This window comes from Saccoglossus kowalevskii, chromosome 20 (assembly GCF_978046115.1).
Source record: "Saccoglossus kowalevskii chromosome 20, keSacKowa6.1, whole genome shotgun sequence".
Classification (NCBI taxonomy): domain Eukaryota; kingdom Metazoa; phylum Hemichordata; class Enteropneusta; family Harrimaniidae; genus Saccoglossus; species Saccoglossus kowalevskii.
The window spans coordinates 18,778,218-18,801,238 of NC_140660.1; the positions used below are offsets into that span (position 1 = coordinate 18,778,218).

At 33.8% G+C, this 23,021-nt stretch overlaps 1 protein-coding gene across 1 annotated transcript in view; it reads right to left on the reverse strand.

Moving 5' to 3' along the window:
• LOC102806592 (ectopic P granules protein 5 homolog) overlaps positions 1-23,021 on the reverse strand; it is a 74,607-nt gene that overhangs the window by 42,082 nt on the left and 9,504 nt on the right. The window contains exons 6-18 of the mRNA XM_085494537.1: positions 21,201-21,418; positions 18,201-18,303; positions 16,751-16,865; positions 14,967-15,123; positions 12,387-12,575; positions 8,907-9,067; positions 8,478-8,629; positions 8,047-8,187; positions 5,136-5,300; positions 4,249-4,371; positions 2,425-2,705; positions 2,044-2,184; positions 577-700 (exon numbers count right to left, since the gene is read on the reverse strand). Coding sequence (XP_085350663.1) covers positions 577-700; positions 2,044-2,184; positions 2,425-2,705; positions 4,249-4,371; positions 5,136-5,300; positions 8,047-8,187; positions 8,478-8,629; positions 8,907-9,067; positions 12,387-12,575; positions 14,967-15,123; positions 16,751-16,865; positions 18,201-18,303; positions 21,201-21,418 — 2,070 coding nt within the window. The remainder of the gene's footprint in view (positions 1-576; positions 701-2,043; positions 2,185-2,424; positions 2,706-4,248; positions 4,372-5,135; positions 5,301-8,046; positions 8,188-8,477; positions 8,630-8,906; positions 9,068-12,386; positions 12,576-14,966; positions 15,124-16,750; positions 16,866-18,200; positions 18,304-21,200; positions 21,419-23,021) is intronic.

Genomic DNA, 23,021 nt, shown 5'->3' on the forward strand with positions numbered 1-23,021 from the left:
GAGAAAACTTGAACTGACTGTATATCCGGAACCAGTCTATCACATGACCATATATGGCAATATTAATGACCACATAATATATGGCTATAGCGATAACTAATAACATTACCATATATGGTTGAAACTACATGTATAACTTAAAACATAACCATATATGGTTAAAACAATAACTTAACAAGCAGCCTCTCACCTGAGATAGCTCCGCTGTTAGCAACGCACATTTCAATTAAAGAACTGAAGACATCATTAGAAAATGAACAATATGTATAGGATCAAAACAATCAGACTTGCTGTTTTCAACAAGAATTACAAAAAATCATTTTTTACCAAAAATTACAAAAAAATTTGAGAATTGAAGATATCATTACCAAATGAACAAATCTAAGAGAGGTCTACCCACGGTACATATACACCAAGTATCAAAGCAATAACAATTGTAGTTTTCAAGAAGAAGTCGAAAAAATAAAAAGTTGAGATGGACAATGAACAATCACTCGTAAGATAAGCTCTGCACAACAAAGCTGACAGTGGAGCTAAAAAAACAATTTAAAATATTTCTGGTTCCATTTCACTTACCATAATCATCGAACAGAACATTTTTGTGATGTCGCCAGGAAATACTTGTTGCATAATGAGCTTACCGGTGAAACCATACACTGATCTGTCAGCATGAACAATACACTGTATGATCCGTTCAAATCTACCAGTGCAAAAAGAAAACAGTGGTTAGACTACACATGGCTTGCCCTGTATATGTGAGGGTGGGTTAATTCATAGCATAGGTTGGAGATATCATAAGATATATGGGGCAGATCACAGCATAAGATTGGAAGATGCAATATAAAGGGTAGTATAGACTGGGTAAGGTAATCTATGCATACAGATTAACCATATATACAAGTTAAAAATAATTAGTTTAATAGTAATCACCTATATTTGTAGAGATGCAGTTTATTTTGCAAATTTGGACAAATTTCACTTTTTTAAATTTTTTATGGCATTGTATGAACATCTGTATTCTGTGAAACATTGAAATTAATATCATTAGTGCAACTCTGTTAAATCCAATGGCAATGTAAATCAACATATATTTTTTCTTAACTATAAAATACGCAAATTAGCAATTATCTCAGCTTCTTTTTAGTGCACATCCCAGAACTTTAAAAAAACAAAAACTTCTAGATGCTTTGACCTTTTGTTTTGAAATTTTCACAAATGATTGACAATGTGTTTATCTTCAAAACGCCGTCGGGGCATTGTTTTTGGTTGAACAGTGTTACAACAATCGTACAGACAACTAGCCTGGGTGCTAATTTATGCATAAACTTGAAGTAGTGAAATTTGAGCTGCTGCCCTGCAAAATTGACAACTGGTAAACAGTTTTCAAGATGACTTTCTTCATAGTAAACAGATGTACCCGTAAACCAATTTTGAAAGAAAACAGAGGCATGGTTTAGAAGCTAATTTTTTTTTAAATCACTTTTGACAAAAAAAAAACCATTTTTGTGCATATTTCAAACTACAGTGTCCATAAAAAAAAATACTTACCAAATTTAAAAAAATATACAATAAGCTTTCCGAAAATATATAGTTTTGTGGACAAAGGAGGTCATCTTGGTTTCCTAATTAACTAATTAAAATACCTGTCAAGTAAACTGTATCTCTTCCTTAATTCCGTTTACTATGACAACTGTGGAGTATGAAAAGCATGATTCATATATTTAAACTGTATCTCTACCTTAATGTTAAATTGTTAATATTAATCATTGCACATTGACTTTGCATGACCTACGTCAAGCCAATAAACCAGTATGATGTTGCAACTAGGTAAAGTTACTTGTAGATGAAGTTCTTGTGGATTTTCTACTGGACTCTTAAAAGAATACAATTATGTACAGTAACACAGAAACATAAGTGTTGAAGTTATCTATTCACTTCATAACAGGATAAGATGAGGGTTTCATTTTGTAAAAGGTAACGTAAGTTGACTTCGGCGAGTTATGTGGTAAAACGTCATAAATGAAAGATCTCAATTTTACTTACTTTTCGTTCTCCAAGAGATATTGCGGTGTCTGTATAAACATCGGTACAATAACAGATAGTACATGTATAGATGCTTTGTGGTAACCGGTGGAAACAAGATTCACATGATAATTTATACCATCTGCCAGAAACAAATCAACACTACAAACAAACAACTTTGAGTTAACAGCGACAACAACGAGAACAATGACAGAACATGACAATGTATAAATGGTTTGTGGTAAGGATGAAAAAAGAAAGATTTTCTTTGGTCTGATTTAGCGATACACTTTTTTTTCATTTCTGCTGTTTTTTACTTCAAATTTTGGAGAATAAAAAATTGTTGTATTTCGAATTTTTCACAAAACCAGTGGTGACCCAATTTTAAAAATTGTAGCTCACCTGTGACCAACTTTAGTCATAGTGATAGCAACATAACAAGCCAATGGTCCCAGGGCCTTCACTCCTTTTTGGATTGGATGAAGATTAGGGTCAGAGGTCATGTCTGGTATATCTTTACTCCACTCATGGCTACCATAGTCGTGTGTTTCCATGGGTAAATGTGGTTGTTCTAGTTTATGTAGTCTCAGTTTCAACACCATCTCCCAAGCCCAGTATGATAGCTGCTGTTCTTGTGTCAGTCCACCTCTCATTCCCGGTGCCAGACTGCTTAAATAAGTCAACTACAAACAAGAATTAGATACATATGCATAAAACATACTGTTTGCAGTTTGCCTATGCAATATATGAAGGTGAAACTCAGGCATGACGCGATTGGTTGCTTTACGTCCTCACTTAAATACATGAATAATTCATTACTACTAAAAGTTGGTTGATTTTACAGCAAATAAATCAAAATATTACGATTTTATTTCTATATATGTAACTTGTGGTTTTTCATAGATGTTTCCGGCATATACGGAAATCAATATACAGTTTTTTTCATGTTATGCAAGACACAGAACGCTCTGAAAATCACACAGAATATAGACGGATACTGCTTATTTACTAGTGTGATTGTGCCAAATTGCGTCTTTCCTTTTAAGCTGTTTCTAGGCATGCAAACTGTTCTAATTAGTATTCATCTACCACAAATGTCTACAGAGGTATTGTAGTTTGGCTATAAAAAACAATAGAATACCCTATAAGGTGAAATTGAGTACTGGCTATAGAGCACAATGGATTACTATATACTGTGAAAGAATTTATTTTCACTGGAATTAATTTTCGCAGAAAATACTTTTTTGGTATTTTGTGTGGAATTTATTTTCAGTGATTTTTACTGAGTTGAATGTAAAATATAGGAAAAAAAGTATATTCGCTGGATTTTATTTTCACTGAAACACTCCTTCAGCGAAAATAGCAAAAATAAAGTATTTCACAGTATTGTGAAATTCAAGACAGTCTATAGAGGACTATAGATTACCATATAAGGTGTAATTGGAGACAGGCTACAGAGGACAATAGATTACCATATATTGTGAAATTCGAGACAGTCTATAGAGGACAATAGATTACCATATATTGTGAAATTCGAGACAGTCTATAGAGGACTATAGATTACCATATAAGGTGTAATTGGAGACAGGCTATAGAGAACAATAGATTACCATATAGTGTGAAATTTAAGACAGTCTATAGAGAACAATAGATTACCATATAAGGTGTAATTGGAGACAGGCTACAGAGGACTATGGATTACCATATAAGGTGTAATTGGAGACAGGCTATAGAGGACTATAGATTACCATATAAGGTGTAATTGGAGACAGGCTATAGAGGACTATGGATTACCATATAAGGTGTAATTGGAGACAGGCTATAGAGGACTATGGATTACCATATAAGGTGTAATTGGAGACAGGCTACAGAGGACTATGGATTACCATATAAGGTGTAATTGGAGACAGGCTATAGAGGACTATGGATTACCATATAAGGTGTAATTGGAGACAGGCTATAGAGAACAATAGATTACCATATAAGGTGTAATAGGAGACCGACTATAGAAGACAATGGATTGCTGAGTTGAATGTAAAATATAGGAAAAATAGTATATTCGCTGGATTTTATTTTCACTGAAACACTCCTTCAGTGTAATTGGAGAAGGCTATAGAGGACAATGGATTAGGTCGGCTATAGAGGACTATGGATTACCGTATAAGGTTATATTAGAGATTGGAAATAGGGAACAATGGATTAACCAAATCTATGAAATGTACATACATGTTGCCAGGTGTCATTGATAAGATTACTTTGTCCTTTCTCTGTTATAAACTTAGCATATACTTCAACTATCAGTATAGCAATACTTCTATGTAAGGACAGATCCAGGTACAAGGCATCCTCCTGTGTACAAAGCATAAATGGTGTTAGAAAAGAAAAGATATTCTGCATAAAAATCAATAAAATTATCTTATTTTTCCAACTGATAATTTTTATCTCATAATTTCTTGGTATGTAATTAATATTGTCATAAAATATGCATATTTGTTGTGACCATTTCTGTTTCTTCAATGTAAAAGAGTTGAAATCAATGATGATGCAACTAAGTTTGCAATTTTATTTTCCCAAAAAAACATGTAATATTCGACTCAATCTATCACATAGTGAACTAAAATTGTTATTTGTACACTTTTTCAAGGGGGGGATGCTTGGGTAAGTCTCCACTCCTCTGAAATGCTTGATTTTTGGAGCAGAGCACTCTGGGTCCTAAGTGGGAGGAGTAAAGTATATGTTAATTTTATCAAATATTGTTTTTTTTTTTCATTCTGTTCACAAATGCCATAATATATTATCAAGTAACAATACCATGCATTCACATGCATAGCTCCCAATAATTGTTTTGTAGTGTCACATGGCAATCATGTGGCAGTCATGCAGTAATCATGTGACTGTCAGACATACAAAATGTTATACTCATGCAGTAATCATGTGACTATCACACACATGCCATGTGATACTCATGCAGTAATCATGTGACTATCACACATACACCATGTGATACCCAAGTGGAAATATCAGGCTGCTATCATGTGATACTCATGCAGTAATCATGTGACCGTCACACATGTGCCATGTAATAATCAAGTAGACTGTGCATGTAAACTTACATTGTGTGTGAATCCCCAGTTCATTTTAGTTAACACCAGTCTAGCTAGCTGACTCTGTGGTGTGGTCAATGCATGATCCAGTAACCACTCTCTGATCAATACCATGTCATCATCCGTGGGTTTCCATACATGTACTGGGAGCTCTTGGAATAGGTACAAGCTCATCTGTTGGTAGTGAGTAAAATGAGTACACACAATTGACTTTTGTAGCTACAGGATTACGTACTTGTTTACATGTTCACACATGTGCATTCATAGTGATCTGATCTGATCTGATCTGATCTGATCTGATCTGATCTGATCTGATCTGATCTGATCTGATCTGATCTGATCTGATCTGATCTGATCTGATCTGATCTGATCTGATCTGATCAAAGTAAAGATGGTTCTCATGGTTTACATGCGGTACAGTCCAGGGGTGTAAATTAAAGGGGTACCACTCAATCCCAGGGATTGCACCAAAGAATCATGGGACACTATTGTTTATGTTGTTTACAATGTTAATCTATCTTTTGTTATCCATTGTTATTTTTAATCCAGAAAGTAAATTTGTTGTGAGATTAGGCTTAACTGGAAGGTGCCCCTTTAACTTCCATACTGGCTTTCAGCTGGCTTTGACTTGTCATAAAAATTTTAAATTTTTTTAAAGTGTGTATCATTGTGTCATCAATAATTCCAATCTATTTTGTACCTACGTTACTAATATGAAACATATCTTTTAGCAGTTTACTCTGCACAGTATAGATACATGTATGTGAAGTATGCTAAGCTAGTTTTAAGTCAGCTAAATGTTAATCTTTTCATCACAAATTCACAAAATAGTCCCATTTATAGTCCGCAATTTCTTTTAGAAGATTAGGACAAAAATATCCAACTTTTTTGAGAAAAAAATAGACTCAAATTTGTTCTGTTAGCTACAAAATTGGGGTTCATTTCCAGAAATATTAAAAGAATATAAGAAAAAAGTGCAGGCAAATTGGGCGAGAAATACTGGTGGTGCAAAGGTTAAGTTATGCTTGGTGTAATTGTCTTTGCTAATATCATAAACATACAGACATATTTTGTCACTCTAGCACAAGTTGCAAATATGTAAACAAATGACATCATAATGTGGTACTGTAAAGGGGGTAATTATTCACAGGGTTTTAATTTTACTTATTTCGCTGACTGGAAAATGCGCTAATTTATAGAACACATTATCTAAATGACGAAACTGTGAACTTAAAACCCACTGAATATGCCTGAAATGGTAAATCAGTGAAATTTAAACCCAGTGAAAATTAGTCATTTTACAGTAACCTATCAAATTGCCTGCTGACACATTTTGTTCACATTCTGTGGAGGCTTTCAGAAGGAGATATGTTAAATAGAATAAAGCTTTTTCCCAAAAGAGGGAATCTATTCACTAAGTGTGATGGTGCTCAGTGAAGGTGATCAATTAATGATGTGATTCCTAACTATAACAAGCAGCCTCTCGGCTGAGATAGCTCCGCTGTTAGCAATGCACATTTCGATTAAAGAACTGAAGACATCATTAGAAAATGAACAATATGCATAGTATCAATGCAATGGGACTTGCTGTTTTCAACAAGAATTCAAAAATATCATTTTTCACCATAAATGATTGTGGTTTTTAACAAGAAGTCGAAAATATCGACAAAGTCGACAGCGGAGCTAAAAAGGTGAAGGGATTGTGTCAAATCTGCACACATGCATGTGACTCCCACCCAATAATAACATTTCCATGACAACCAGCTTTAGTGGTAGCTAAAATGACAGTGTGCATTTCGAAGGAAGCATACAGCAAGTCCCACAAGTATTGGGGCAGCCAACTTGCAAACTCGCTAGCGAATTTGCTAACCGCTTTGGTTTTGACTAAACAGTTGGGTTTCAAATCTCGCTGGTGCTTTCTTGTGGTCACGCCCACTCTGGGCAAATCTATATAACAGTAAGAGACGATCGTCATACTTAAGGAGCTAATCAGCGACAGTTTGATTTTGATTTCGTTTTCGAATATACCAGGAAAAGTGCTCTATGTTCCTCATGTAATGAGGTGTTCATCCAGGCAAAAACGACAAATGAGGTCAAATTTTTTTTAGTGGTTGGCTTAAAGTTACCCTAACGGATAGTTTGGATGTGAAAGTTAGTTGTTTTATGCCTGATAGGAAACTGTTTCTCAACTTGTTTCTTTATTTAGTTTCAAGCAGTGTTCAAGATGACTACCCCCATATAGTAAATATCAGTGAGTTAATCGCATTTATCATCGTATATTATCACTTGTACGCCAGTTGACTGTGGCCATTCTCAGACGGAACAGGGAAACTACTTATACATTATCACGCCTCGTTTAACAAAGCAAATCATTCAGGGGAATCTAGACATGTACCAGGCTAAACATTCTATGTCCCCTAATGCAATATAGATTTGCCCAGAGTGGACGCTACCACATGTCAGCACCAGCAAGATTTGAAAGCCAACTATTCAGTCAAAATCTAAGCAGTTTGCAAATTGGCTGCCACAATACTTGCCAATACCAAAATACCATATACTTTCTTGAGCTAATCATTGTTAAAGACAAGAAATGGTCTTGACAAGACTGTGACCATTGTTATCATTACAGAAGAATAATAACTTTAAAGAATATATGCAATATGTGCAGTTATGATGGTAGTGCCTAATAATTTTTAAAAAAGGTTGAAAACTGCGTCTGATAAGGAAATGTGATACACCATGTTTTGATGTGTGCCATAGTTGCATGTGCATATAATGTGTTTTTAATATCAATAGGAATGTGCAAACTAAATTAGTGATCTAATGGGATTTCTATTGCATGCCCCTACACCTTTTTCCATGTTCAGTGGTGCATCGATGTATCAAGAAAGAGGAAGATAAAGCTAAGACCCATAATTACCATGCCAACCGCATCCAAGCTGTGTTTTACCTTGTGTAGTAACGTAGACATGATAAACGGATGGGTGTGTCCAATGGAAGACAGTAATTCCCGTCCAACCTTGCAGCAGAAGTCCCTGGTATGAGAACTGACATACGCCAACTAGAATGAATTAATATACAAAATTTTGTTTGTAGTTTAAGGTGAATAAATAAACAAATTTTGTGAATTTTAGTGATAATAAAAAAAGCTAGCTTTAATTTTCAGAATGTTTACTATATGATATTCATCATGTGCACATACAGGTAACATGTGACAGTCATGTTGGTAACATGTGCCAGTCATGTTGGTAACATGTGACAGTCATGCAGGTACCATGTGACAGTCATGTTGATAACATGGGACAGTTATGTTGGTAACATGTGACAGTTATGTTGGTATATAAAAATTACCTCATATACTTCCAGTGTAATAGTTTCTATGAATGCTTTTTCTTCACATGGTCTTAACTTTGCCATATTAGCAAAGCTAGTCAGAAGATAGATGACTTCCGAGGTTGGCATGGATACCAACTTCTCTTCAAAGGCAAGTCTGTTATCAATATCTAAAGACAAGAAACAAGTAAAAATTAAAACAATATTATAGACTGACATAGACGACCAAATATGGCAATATTACAGACTGACAGACATGTATACATGTACGACCAAATAAGGCAATATTACTGACATAGACTACCAAATATGGCAATATTACTGACATAAACGACCAAATATGGCAATATTACTGACATAGACTACCAAATATGGCAATATTACTGACATAGACTACCAAATATGGCAATACTACATAATTACTAAGAATAAGCAATGTATACATACCTCTGACCATTGTCAAATATTCCTGTTGAGTCACATCAACATCCTCATCCTTGTATTCTTCTGATAGACTCCCATCATGCAACATCCATAGTAAACGCCACATCATACGACATGATACACTGCCATATGGGATATCTGTCATGAACTGCCAAGCACCAAGTCTACTCAACCATAGAAACAAATCACAGTTAACCTTACAGAATTATGAACATATGTACAGTAATGACAGAAGGAAACATTTACTGAGAAGTTAAAGTTGTATTCATGTACACTTTGCAAATATGTGACACATCACTCCAAAAACTAGCCTGACATGTAGGCATAGTAGCACCCTCACCGGCCGTTAGGTTCGGAGCACCACGGAGGGCGCAACTCACACGACTCGTCAGGCTAAAAACAAGCTAAAAACAAAAAAATAAGTTAAAAACTATCTTGTTTTCGCTAAATCTGAAATATTACAGGTTGATATCCAGCCCTGACCTTCGTACATTCAACGCAGGTTAATTCAGCTTAGAGTCAGAGGGTTTGATTTCATATTGAACCCAGAGATGGTACACATGAAAACAAGGTCTTGGGTTAAAACAACGCCCTCTTGTGGAAACCCAAAATGCATAAGATGTAAATAAGTCTGAACTCTGAGTTAATAATTATAAACAGAACGCAGGTTGACCCCACATTTGACGGTGTATATATATTACTGTAAAATGACTAATTTTCACTGGGTTTAAATTTCACTGATTTACCATTTCAGGCATATTCAGTGGGTTTTAAATTCACGGTTTCGCTATTTAGATATTGTGTTCAATGCTAAATTTTACATATTCACTGGGTTTTAATTTAGCACATTTTCCAGTCAGCGAAATAAGCTAAATTAAAAACCACTGAATATTTACCCCCTTTACAGTATATACAAATGAGTGATAACATGAAACAAATTTAACTATGTGTCAGCACTAGCACTTGCAATTTGCATATACAAAAAAAAAAGTCAGGAGAGACAACGGTGACATTCAATGTCCAGAACTGTCGCCTGGCACAAAAATATATTTAAAAAAAAAAAAATAAAACAAATTTAATTAACTATAATGGTCTGTGGAAACTGATACAGTTTATATTGATTCAGAAAAAAATCTAAATTAAGTCAGTTGTTTGTTTCATGGATTGAGTGTTTTGTCAAAGTTATTTTGCGTATTTAGATTTGTAAAATTCATTTTGATATTATTTGGGTATGATGATATTTCACAGCAGTGATGAAATTGTATTTTGAAAATATTCATTCAGAAACAAGAGAAAAATTATTTTCAGACACCAGAGGACGGAATTAACTATAGAGGGCACCATACCACAGGGTGAGAGATGGATTTGAAGAAGGAAATTAACCTTAGAACATACCTTCTATGAAGAAATTGGAATCATTTATGATAGGTAAAAAGGAAAAAAAGATTATGGAAATAAATTAGGATCATACAAGTAGTAATGCAGACATCAACCCTTTGAACGCCAACATTTGATGGAATATTTCACACATTTTTATGTATTTTTATTTTTGTTTTTAGTTAATTTTGGAGCATCAAAAAATAAAATGTGATTTATTTTGTGAAGTTTAATAGAAGTAATTTGGCATTCACAGGGTTAATGATATTAGAAGTGGGATTAGATTTTATCATTGCTAAATTTGATTTACAATGTATGACAATTTTCACCTTTCCACAATTGAACATTTGGTTTACAATAGTGTGTATGACAATATTCACCTTTCTACAATTGAGTGTTTGAATATCATTGCTCATCCAACCATGTAAGATGGAGTTCACATTTTTATCAGTTCTAAATTCATTTTGAACAACGTTTTTGCTATGCCAAAAATGATGACTGACTCTTTCCCACAGTTTGTTTTACCTAAGCCTAGCATATAAAAATATTACTGTGGAATACTTTATTTTCGCTGGAATTAATTTTCGCTGAAAAGGCTTTTTTGGGCGTTTTGTATGGAATTTATTTTCACTGATTTTTGATGAGTTTAATGTGAAATATAGGAAAAAAAGTATATTCGCTGGATTTTATTTTTCACGGAATCATCCCTTCAGCGAAAATAGCGAAAATAAATTCCAAGCGAAAATAAAGTATTCTACAGTATTAGTGTTTGGCAACAGCCACATGTTTGAATGACTGGTGGGGGAGCTCTGCAGAAAAGTGAATCTTGTCTCACAACAACAACAACAACAACACGACTAACTATAATTATGCAAATCAGCTCATTAGCTATGCAATTTAATATAAGTTGCCATTTGGTTAACTCTTTGAATGTCAGATATCCTGCCCAAAATTCAGTGCAAATATTTTTACATTTTGTAAAATTTTCAATAAATTCCATCATCAATTTAGACTATAATGACAGTTACTTTCAGTTTTTGATCGAAAGGTTTGACAACAATTTTAACAAAAATGTAAAAAATTATTTTGTAGATGGTGCCGAAAGAAGAAAGTGGCGCTCAATGAGTTAGGTCATCCTTTGTCACCTTTCATAAAAAGATTTTTTTTTTCAATTTTTTATAAAAATTGTTATCAGGACTCATCAGCAGTGTTAAATTATGTATATTACATCAAAATTGAATTATAAAAAATAAATAAATAAAAATGCAAAATATTTTTCATCAAAATTTTTACAGAAAAAAATAATGATGTTTAGACATAGACTACCAAATAAGGCAATGTTACTAACATAGACTACCAAATAAGGCAATATTACTGACATAGACTACCAAATAAGGCAATATTACTGGCACAGACTACCAAATAAGGTAATATTACTAATATAGACTACCAAATAAGGCAATATTACTGACAGACTGTGTCAGTAATATTGCCTTATTTGGTAGTCTGTTTCAGTAATATTGCCTTATAAACTACCAAATAAGGGAATATTACTGACATAGACTGTCAGTAATATTGCCTTATTTGGTAGTCTGTTTCAGTAATATTGCCTTATAAACTACCAAATAAGGGAATATTACTGACATAGACTGTGTCAGTAATATTGCCTTATTTGGTAGTCTGTTTCAGTAATATTGCCTTATAAACTACCAAATAAGGGAATATTACTGACATAGACTGTGTCAGTAATATTGCCTTATTTGGTAGTCTGTTTCAGTAATATTGCCTTATAAACTACCAAATAAGGGAATATTACTGACATAGACTGTGTCAGTAATATTGCCTTATTTGGTAGTCTGTTTCAGTAATATTGCCTTATAAACTACCAAATAAGGGAATATTACTGACATAGACTGTGTCAGTAATATTGCCTTATTTGGTAGTCTGTGTCAGTAATATTGCCTTATTTGGTAGTCTGTGCCAGTAATATTGCCTTATTTGGTAGTCTGTGCCAAAATAAACTGATCATGAAGCTGACTAAAGTTGACAATGGTGCTCAAAAGATTAATCAAGAAAATAGTATATCAACATGAAGTATGGTGTCACCTGTGTGCTGATAATATCCATTGCACGGCTCGGAGAAAAAAATGGTCAAATTCCACTTGTAATCTCTGAAGGGAATGCTGTTTATTGTATGGATCCGATTGCGGAATAGTGTCAGGTTTCTCATGACATGTCTCAACTCGATATTTCTTGTAATTCAACCAATGCTCAGCAACATATTGCACAGTGTGTCTAAAATAGAAAAAAATATATACATAATAATGAGCTCATTTGAATAATCTGTCAAAATCTAGTCCTTCGCAACATTTGGACTGTTTTTGAATATGAACAAGCAGCCTCTCGGCTGAGATAGCTCCGCTGTTAGCACATTTCGATTAAAGAACAGAAGACATCATTAGAAAATGAACAATATGTATAGTATCAAAGCAATCAGACTTGCGGTTTTCAACAAGAAGTGGAAAATATTGCTTTTTACCAAAAATTACAAAAATATTCACCAAAATTAGAGACTTGAAGATATCATCACGAAATGAACAAATCTGAGAGAGGTCCACATGTAGTACCAATATATGTAATATCAAAGCAATCGGACTTGCGGTTTTCAACAAGAAGTTGTAAATATCACTTTTTACCAAAAAATACAAAAATATTCATCAAAATTAAAGAATTGAAGATATCATCATGAAATGAACAAATCTGAGAGAGGCCCACATGTAGTACCTATATATGTAATATCAAAGCAATTGGACTTGCGGTTTTCAACAAGAAGTCAAAAATATAACTTTTTACCAAAAATGACCAAAATATTCACCAAAATTAGAGAATTGAAGATATCAATACAAAATGAACAAATCTGAGTTAGAACCACATGTAGTACCTAGTATTATCAAAGCAATTGGACTTGAGGTTTTTAACAAGAAGTCGAAAATATCACCTTTTACCAAAAATGACAAAAATATTCACCAAAATTAGAGAACTAAAGATATCATTACAAAATGAACAAATCTGAGAGAGGTCCACATGTAGTACCTATATATGCAATATCAAATCAATTGGACTTGCGGTTTTCAACGTCGAAAATATCACTTTTTACCAAATATGACAAAAATATTCACCAAAATTAGAGAATTAAAGATATCATTACAAAATGAACAAATCTGGGAGAGGTCCACATGTAGCACCTATATATGTCTTATCAAAGCAATTGGACTTGCGGTTTTTAACAAGAAGTCGAAAATATCACTTTTTACCAAAAATGACGAAAATATTCACCAAAATTAGAGAATTGAAAATATCATCATGAAATGAACAAATCTGAGAGAGGTCTACCCAAGGTACATATTCACCAAGTATCAAAGCATTCAGGCTTGTGGTTTATAAGAAGAAATCAAAAAAGTAAAACATTGACACGGATGACAACGGACAATCACTCATATGATAAGCGAAGCTAAAAAACTAAGCATAATAATGATTCTCATCTTCTATCAAATGTGCTTGACAACAATTTATAGCATTATAAAATATGCATAATAATGAGTTCATTTGAATAATCAGCTAAGTGTATAAGTCAAGCTGATTATTCAAATGAGTTATAATGTGATGTGATTTGTATGTGATTTTCACCTGACTCGCATGTGATTTGCATCTGCCACGCATGTGATTTGCACCTGTTTCACATGTGATTTGCATCTGCCACGCATGCGATTTGCATGTTTCACATGTGATTTGCATCTGCCTAGCATGTGATTTTCACCTGACTCGCATGTGATTTGCATCTGCCACGCATGTGATTTGCACCTGTTTCACATGTGATTTGCATCTGCCAAGCATGTGATTTTCACCTGACTCGCATGTGATTTGCATCTGCCACGCATGTGATTTGCACCTGTTTCACATGTGATTTGCATCTGCCTAGCATGTGATTTGCATCTGCCACGCATGCGATTTGCATGTTTCACATGTGATTTGCATCTGCCTAGCATGTGATTTTCACCTGACTCGCATGTGATTTGCATCTGCCACGCATGTGATTTGCACCTGTTTCACATGTGATTTGCATCTGCCAAGCATGTGATTTTCACCTGACTCGCATGTGATTTGCATCTGCCACGCATGTGATTTGCACCTGTTTCACATGTGATTTGCATCTGCCAAGCATGTGATTTTCACCTGACTCGCATGTGATTTGCATCTGCCACGCATGTGATTTGCACCTGTTTCACATGTGATTTGCATCTGCCAAGCATGTGATTTTCACCTGACTCGCATGTGATTTGCATCTGCCACACATGTGATTTGCACCTGTTTCACATGTGATTTGCATCTGCCTAGCATGTGATTTGCATCTGCCTAGCATGTGATTTTCACCTGACTCGCATGTGATTTGCATCTGCCACGCATGTGATTTGCATCTGCCAAGCATGTGATTTTCACCTGACTCGCATGTGATTTGCATCTGCCACGCATGTGATTTGCACCTGTTTCACATGTGATTTGCATCTGCCAAGCATGTGATTTGCACCTGTTTCGCATGTGATTTTCATCTGACTCACATGTGATTTTCATCTGACTCGCATGTGATTTTCATCTGCCTCGCATGTGATTTGTGTGTGATGAACTCACCTTATAAGTCGGCCAATTCTTTTTACAAACTGTCTATATCTATTTCTATTGAATGTTTTCAGTCCCTGTCCCAACTGATGAACCAAGGTTGTTGCAAATGAAAACAATCTCATAATGTGATGACTGGTGACCCGATGAATATCATACGGGGTTTCAGCTATAAAAACAAAGTAAAAAAAAAGTAGTTAGAGGGAGTAGTTTTCAGTAATGATGTATTTCCTATTGTACCAGTATGTTATTGAGATTAATGCGAACTGTTGATGTGTAATATAAGTCACTGTATATCTAGAAAAGACTTTTTTAACTCAATATATACTGCAATATATACTACAATATATACCTCAATATATACTACAATATATACCTCAATATATACTACAATATATACCTCAATATATACTACAACATATACTACAATATATACCTCAATACATACTAAAATATATACCTCAGTATATATCTCAATATATACCTCTATACCTCAATATACTACAATATATACCTCAATATAGACCTCAATATATACTACAATATAGACCTCAATATAAACTACAATATATACCTCAATATATACTACAATATATACCTCAATATATACTACAATATATACCTAAATAGATATCTCAATATATACCTCAATATAGACCTCAATATATACTACAATATAGACCTCAATATATACTACAATATATACTACAATATATACCTCAATACATACTACAATATATACCTAAATAGATATCTCAATATATACTACAATATATACCTCAATATATACTACCATATATACCTCAATATATACTACCATATATACCTCAATATATACTACAATATATACCTCAAAATATACTACAATATATACCTCAGTATATATCTCAATATATACTACAATATATTGAGTGCACTATATATATAGATGCAATTATTTCTAGATGAAATTATTTCAAAAACTGCCAAACATTATGGGTAGAATATGAATTATTGTTTCTATTAATTACAAAATGTTCAAAATGAGGCAAAATATGAAGGAGCTTGTTGTTATTTTGTGCCGGGTTGGTGGAGGAGTCAGTGGATACAACCAACCCTAGTTGACAAAACAGTCTTCATAGATCATTCAATCAAGACATTTACATGACAATGGTAAATTACAGTTTGAATTTGTATACACCTTTTATACATGGTATTTTAGAACAGAAAGATGTTACAGAGAGGATAGCCCTGAGCAAGTCCTGTAGATTGGCCTCCTTCCGCTGATCATTCGGCCCCCACAGTCCTGAGAAGTCACACAGACCGATGATTCGACACCCTCCTACAAATTTATGGCAGAGAACCGTTCTGCAGTTTTCATGATTGTATCCAGCTAAAACATCTAGCGATCACAAATACATTTTTGTGGTCGAAAAATGAACCTACAGTACTGGAACGTTGGTGAAAGCTAGTTTTACGGAACGGAACAACGTTTTGTTAATAAATACATCAAGAACAAGATGGCGGCGTATATTTTCGATTGACGTTGGAAAATGCCGATTGATCAACCCTAGTGGGAAATCTTATGTAATTTCGCTTCCAGTTAGGGTATTTAGAATAGTTAGACGTAGCGACCTGCTTATTTTTTAACTGCAAAGCTGAATGCATCTTAATTCAACCCTATACATTCCTTCACAATAGTGTCGAATCATCGGTCTATGCGACGTCTCAGGAGTGTGGGGGGCGAATGATCAGAGGAAAGAGGCCAACCTACAGGACTGTACTCAGGGTTACAGAGAGAACAGCTGTGTACATACCTGTGTCGTCTATAAGTAAGACTTGTTTAAACATAGCACCAAAATGAAACTGAGATAACAGTGACACTAAATCATTTTCCATCAAAAACATCCAACTATTTACGGGGTCGTCATCCTGTGTAAGAAACAACAATCATTTACCTGTATTGCGCATATTAATTAGCTCATTTGCATAACTCTTTACAACGTATCTATGGTTAGAGGAAATAAATGTTTAAACAAAATTATTGTGTTTACAGACGGAAAAAAATGTAGTTAAATTTGGTGTCACTGTGATGCTCACATTAACTATTTGAGCGTATTTTTTTTTCACGCTTAAATTTGGGTAGATTTGTTCACATTTTCTGTAATTTTCAACCAATTCAATCTTAATTTTGGACAAAACACACAAAATGTGATATTGCTTCTAGCTTTTGATCAAAAATTTTGAAATTTTTGCAATATTTCATGTGGAAAAGAGCAGACTATAAATGGAACTACTGTAAAACCATTTATTTTCACTGACATTTAATTCCACTATTTTGATGTTTTAAGCATATTTACTGTGTTTTAATTTTATGAATTTGTCAAGGAAACAACGAGTTTTATTGTTGTTTCACATGTTCATGTAGATTTAATTTAGCGGATTTTACTTATCAGCGAAAATAGCGAAATAAAAACCCAGTGAATAATAATACATCTACAATATTTTGTGAATGCTGCCTGAAATTCAAATTACTGACGACAGTTTAATTTTTTGCCTCAAAGAACTTTCACAATTTGATGATTTAACGATGCTCCAGAGAAAAAATTATGCGATAGTTGCCAGGGGTTACCTGAATGAAATTTTCACAGCCAAAAATGTTTAAATAATCAAAGCATTGGTAGGTGTGGTGTGATTGTCTTCATCTCAATGGCAGAACTTGAACTTCAAGAAGGCATCACGGCAAAATGCAAAATGCATACAAGTTTGCCTTGTTTGCCTTAATATTCCCTATATTAATCTTATATTCTAAGACCATTTTATAAATTTTCGCCTTGATGAGCGCCCTCTCAAATCCAAAGTTCAAACTCAGCACAGGTACATGATATTAACAGGAGAGGGAGGGAGGGGGGGGGAGGGGCTAGATTTTTAGTCTTACCTCCATCACTATTGCTAACTTTCATGTATTAATCTTTAAAAGATTATTTTTGACTTCCCCTCCTTTCATCTGTCCCTGCCATCACCAAAAAACTTAAAAAAGCACTTACTGTTAAATATTTTATTTTCGCTGCAATTTTCGCTGGGCGTTTTGTATGGAATTTATTTTCACTGATTTTTGACGAGTTGAATGTAAAATATAGGAAAAAGGGTATAGTCGATGGATTTTATTTTCACTGAATTATTCCTTCAGCAAAAATAGCAACAATTAAGTATTTTACAGTAGTCAGACTAGTTACATTATTTTATTTTGTTTTTAGGGGTGCTCACCTCCTCGCCATCTTCATCAACTAAAGTCCAGTTGAATCCTTGGCTGCTATCTGGTTCCGGGGTCAGGTTTACTTTCATCTTAGATAAAAAATCTTCTCGTCCTCTGTAACAAGAAACATGACAATAGAATTGACATTGTGATCCATGAAAGATAGTGCAATAGTAAAGCAGCAAATATCAATATTTTGTCTGTGATCGCCGAAATGTGAACACTGAAAACATAGTATAGTATATATTATATTGACATTGTACATTAAATCACTTGCAAGTAAAGAAAGATGGTCACAGGGTTGAGCCTACTAAGTCTTCAAAGAGCACCATCAAATGAAAGAGAGAGAGTATTGTACAAGTTGAAAACATTATCGGGACCCTGGGCTAAATGTCAAAAGTCCCTTTCTGATGGCCTCTCACTGAAAATGTTATGTAATATTTTCCACAATAATGTGCATTGTACATCACACACGTGACCTGACACGTAGAATCCTACTTTCTTAGCCTTCTCAAGTTTTAATAAATTTTCAACTTTTCTATGTTTGCCATCCTGCACTTTTTAATGTGTGTTGTTATGCTATAAAGTGGAATTGAATAATTTCCAACTTATTTGCCGTAGTATTCAGTCAAATCACCATGCACAATCAAGGCATATCATGCTTTGGACAGAAAGTTACTGTAGAATAATTTATTTTAGCTGGAATTAATTTTCGCTAAAAAGGCTTTTTTGGGTGTTTTGTATGGATTTTATTTGCGTTGAATGTGAAATATAGAAAAAAAAGTGTACTCGCTGGATTTTATTTTCACTGAAGCATCCCTTCAGCGAAAATAAATTCCAAGTGGAAATAATGTATTCTACAGTACTGTGTGTTATTAATTATCCATTTATTGAATGCTGTGAATGGTCACTAAAATCATTGCCTGATTTCAAATGATTGTGAACATTTGAAAATATTATAAAAAATTAACAAATCTATAAAAATACTTGGTTGAATGTGTGTGAGTGAGCTCAATTCTGTGGAAAACAACTCATAGGGTTTAACGGCATCTAACATACATGGATTTGCTGAGGCAGGGCACCAAACTCGTAAACTTACTGAGATATTGGGTTGTATGCAGGACACAGTGATTTGACGTGCCATGGCCTGAAGCGACTCAATATAAATGTAATTATAGCACAGTGTTAACCTTTTCATTACAAAATAGTATGATACACTGCGTTATGCAAATGAGCTGATTAATATGCACATTATAGGTAAAATGGAGTAAAAAAGCATTTTAATCATTGTATCTTATCATTGTCTCTAACCATAATGGGCTGGTACAATGAATTATGTAAATGATCTAATTAATATGCACAATACAGGTAGAAGATTGAGACAAAAATATATGAATTTTTGAGGAAGAACTGAAAATTGACTCAAATTTTGGCTGTTGGCTTCAAAATTAGGGGTTATTTTCAGAAATATTGAAAAATATAGAAACAAGCAGCCTCTCGGCTGAGATAGCTCCGCTGTTGGCAAGGCACATTTCAATTAAAGAACTGAAGATATCATTAGAAAATGAACAATATGTATAGTATGTATAGCAATCGGACTTGCTGTTTTCAACAAGAATTCAAAAATATCACTTTTTACCAAAAATGACATAAATATTCATCAAAATTAGATAATTGAAGATATCATCACGAAATGACCAAATCTGAGAGTGGTTCACATGTAGTACCTATATATGTAATATCAAAGCAATCGGACTGGCAGTTTTTAACAAGAAGTCAAAAATCTCACTTTTTACCAAAAATATTCACCAAAATTAGAAAATTGAGGATATCATCACAAAATTAACAAATCTGAGAGAGGTCCACATGTAGTACCTATATATGTAATATCAAAGCAATTGGACTTTTGGTTTGTAACAAGAAGTTGAAAATATCACTTTTTACCAAAAATGACAACAATATTCACCAAAATTAGGGAATTTAAGATATCATCATGAAATGAACAAATCTAAAAGAGGTCTACCCCAGGTACTACACACCAAGTATCAAGTAGTTTTCAAGAAGAAGTCGAAAATATAAAACATTGACACGGACGACGACGGACAGTCACTCATATGATAAGCTCCCAGTGTTCTCCCCAGAAAAATGTATCAGAGTGGCGGCTAATTTGCATATAATTTACATATCATTAGCATTTGTCTGAAGATAAAGAAAACAATAATGACAGGCTTGCATGGATGAAAATGTGTCTTTATTTTTTAACAAATTTATGTAGAAGATTAAATGAATCTGCTGCTGTGTGATTTCTATGTAATGTTGATTCTTCGGACTTTCATGGAAGCCCAGTGATCTGCAGCTTTTGAGAACGCCGTGATTTTCTTTGCTTCCCACTTCTATTAAATGACATGGCCTTCTTGTGCATCTCCGAGTGTGCGTGTTTATCGATAGCATATTTCGTAATATTTATACATGGCATAGAATTCCATACCAAAGAACTATTTCTGGATGTTTTTAAGTTGAATTTTCCACATATGTGACACAGCAACCAGGGGCCCAGCAGGGCGTTCTACGCGGAACCACAACGTAATATTTCTGCTGTCTGACATCGTTGCTTCTTCCAGCCAAATATGCTACTGAGAAAATACTCGCTATTACCCCAATTAAATAGGGCGAAAGTGTTTATTGTCGAAGTACGAAGCTGTATTAGTCCATTGTCTTTGCGTAAGCACTGACATGTTTCCATTCACACCTGATTTGGCTCACAGTACCGGACGCTGATGACGCTGACTAACAGATTCGCACGTGTATTAACAAGCTAAAAGAAAGAGTAACAGGAAATGCCACAGAGTAGCGGGCAATCTCTCGGAGTAGCGGCGTAAATAATGGAGTAGCGGCCCCGCTACGCTAAAACGCTTTGGGGAGAACACTGAGCTCCGCTCGACAAAGTCGACAGCGGAGCTAAAAAGATAAATTTGGATGAGAAAGTCTGGTGGTGAAAAAGAAATACTTACTTTACTGGTAACATCACACAAGTCAGCATAGCAATGAAGTGATCAAACAACGGTCCTCCCCAATCACATCGACCACGAGTGGCACCAATCAGTGAAGATGGAAGAACAGGCTGTATAAAAGATGTAACCCACTTGGAGATCCCGGCCGGACATCGTATAACGTGATTCATTAGAAATAAGTGATCATTGAGACAAGCGACTCTCAACAATGCTGCAACCTGGAAAGACAAACAAAAATGGTAACACACTCTGTAACACACTCTCTGCAGATATTTACTTTCATTTTAAAGTTCCAAAGTGATTTGTTAAAAATATTATAATTGTAATGATTAATATCATCATTCGATTTGTTTTTTACAATTCTCTTTAATCCTGATTATGAACATTCAATTAATTATACAAATTAGCTAAATAAAAGTATCTTACTGGTGCTGTATTTTTTCTATTAGTTGTCTACGTGCTTGCGTAATTTATATAGTCAAAATAAGTAATATTTTAAAGATTTTTCTACCATAATGAATGATACAAAGAGTTATGCAAATAATTATTATGCACAACAAAGGTAAGAAAGACAGGAGATAATTTAATCTGTTACCTGTAACTATAATATGATACCATGAGTTATGCAAATGAGGTAATTAATATGCATAATACAGGTAAAATGGAGAATAAAAAAGCATTTTAATCATTTTATTTTACCATTCCCTCTAACAATAATGGGATGGTACAATAAATTATGTAAATGATCTAATTAATTTACATAATACAGGTAAAATGGAGAATAAAAAAGCATTTTAATCATTTTATTTTACCATTCCCTCTAACAATAATGGGATGGTACAATGAATTATGTAAATGAGCTAATTAATATGCACAATACAGGTAAAACGAAAAGTAAAAAAGCATTTTAATCATTTTATCTTACCATTCCCTCCAACAATAATGGGATGGTACAATGAATTATGTAAATGATCTAATTAAAATGCACAATACAGGTAAAATGGACAGTAAGAAAGCATTTTATCTTACCATTCCCTCTAACCATATAATAGTATGATATAATTCGTTATGCAAATAAGCTGATTAATATGCACAATACAGGTAAAATGAAGTAAAAAAAGCATTTTGATCATTTTATCTTACCATTTCTTCTAACAATAATGGGATGGTACAATGAATTAAGTAAATGAGCTAATTAATATGCACAATACAGGTAAAATGGACAGTAAGAAAGCATTTTATCTTACCATTCCCTCTAACCATATAATATGATATAATGATTTATGCAAATGAGCAGATTAATATGCACAATACAGGTAAAATGAAGTAAACAAAGCATTTTTATCATTTTATCTTACCATTTCTTCTAACAATAATGGGATGGTACAATGAATTAAGTAAATGAGCTAATTAATATGCACAATACAGGTAAAATGGACAGTAAGAAAGCATTTTATCTTACCATTCCCTCTAACCATATAATAGTATGATACAATGCGTTATGCAAATGAGCTAATTAATATGCACAATACAGGTAAAACGAAAAGTAAAAAAGCTTTTTAATCACTTTATCTTACCATTCTCTCTAACCATAATGGGCTGGTACAATGAATTATGTAAATGATCTAATTAATATGCACAATACAGGTAAAATGGACAGTAAGAAATCATTTTATCTTACCATTCTCTCTAACCATATAATAGTATGATACACTGCGTTATGCAAATGAGCTGATTAATATGCACATTATAGGTAAAATGGAGTAAAAAAGCATTTTAATCATTTTATCTTATCATTGTCTCTAATCATAATGGGCTGGT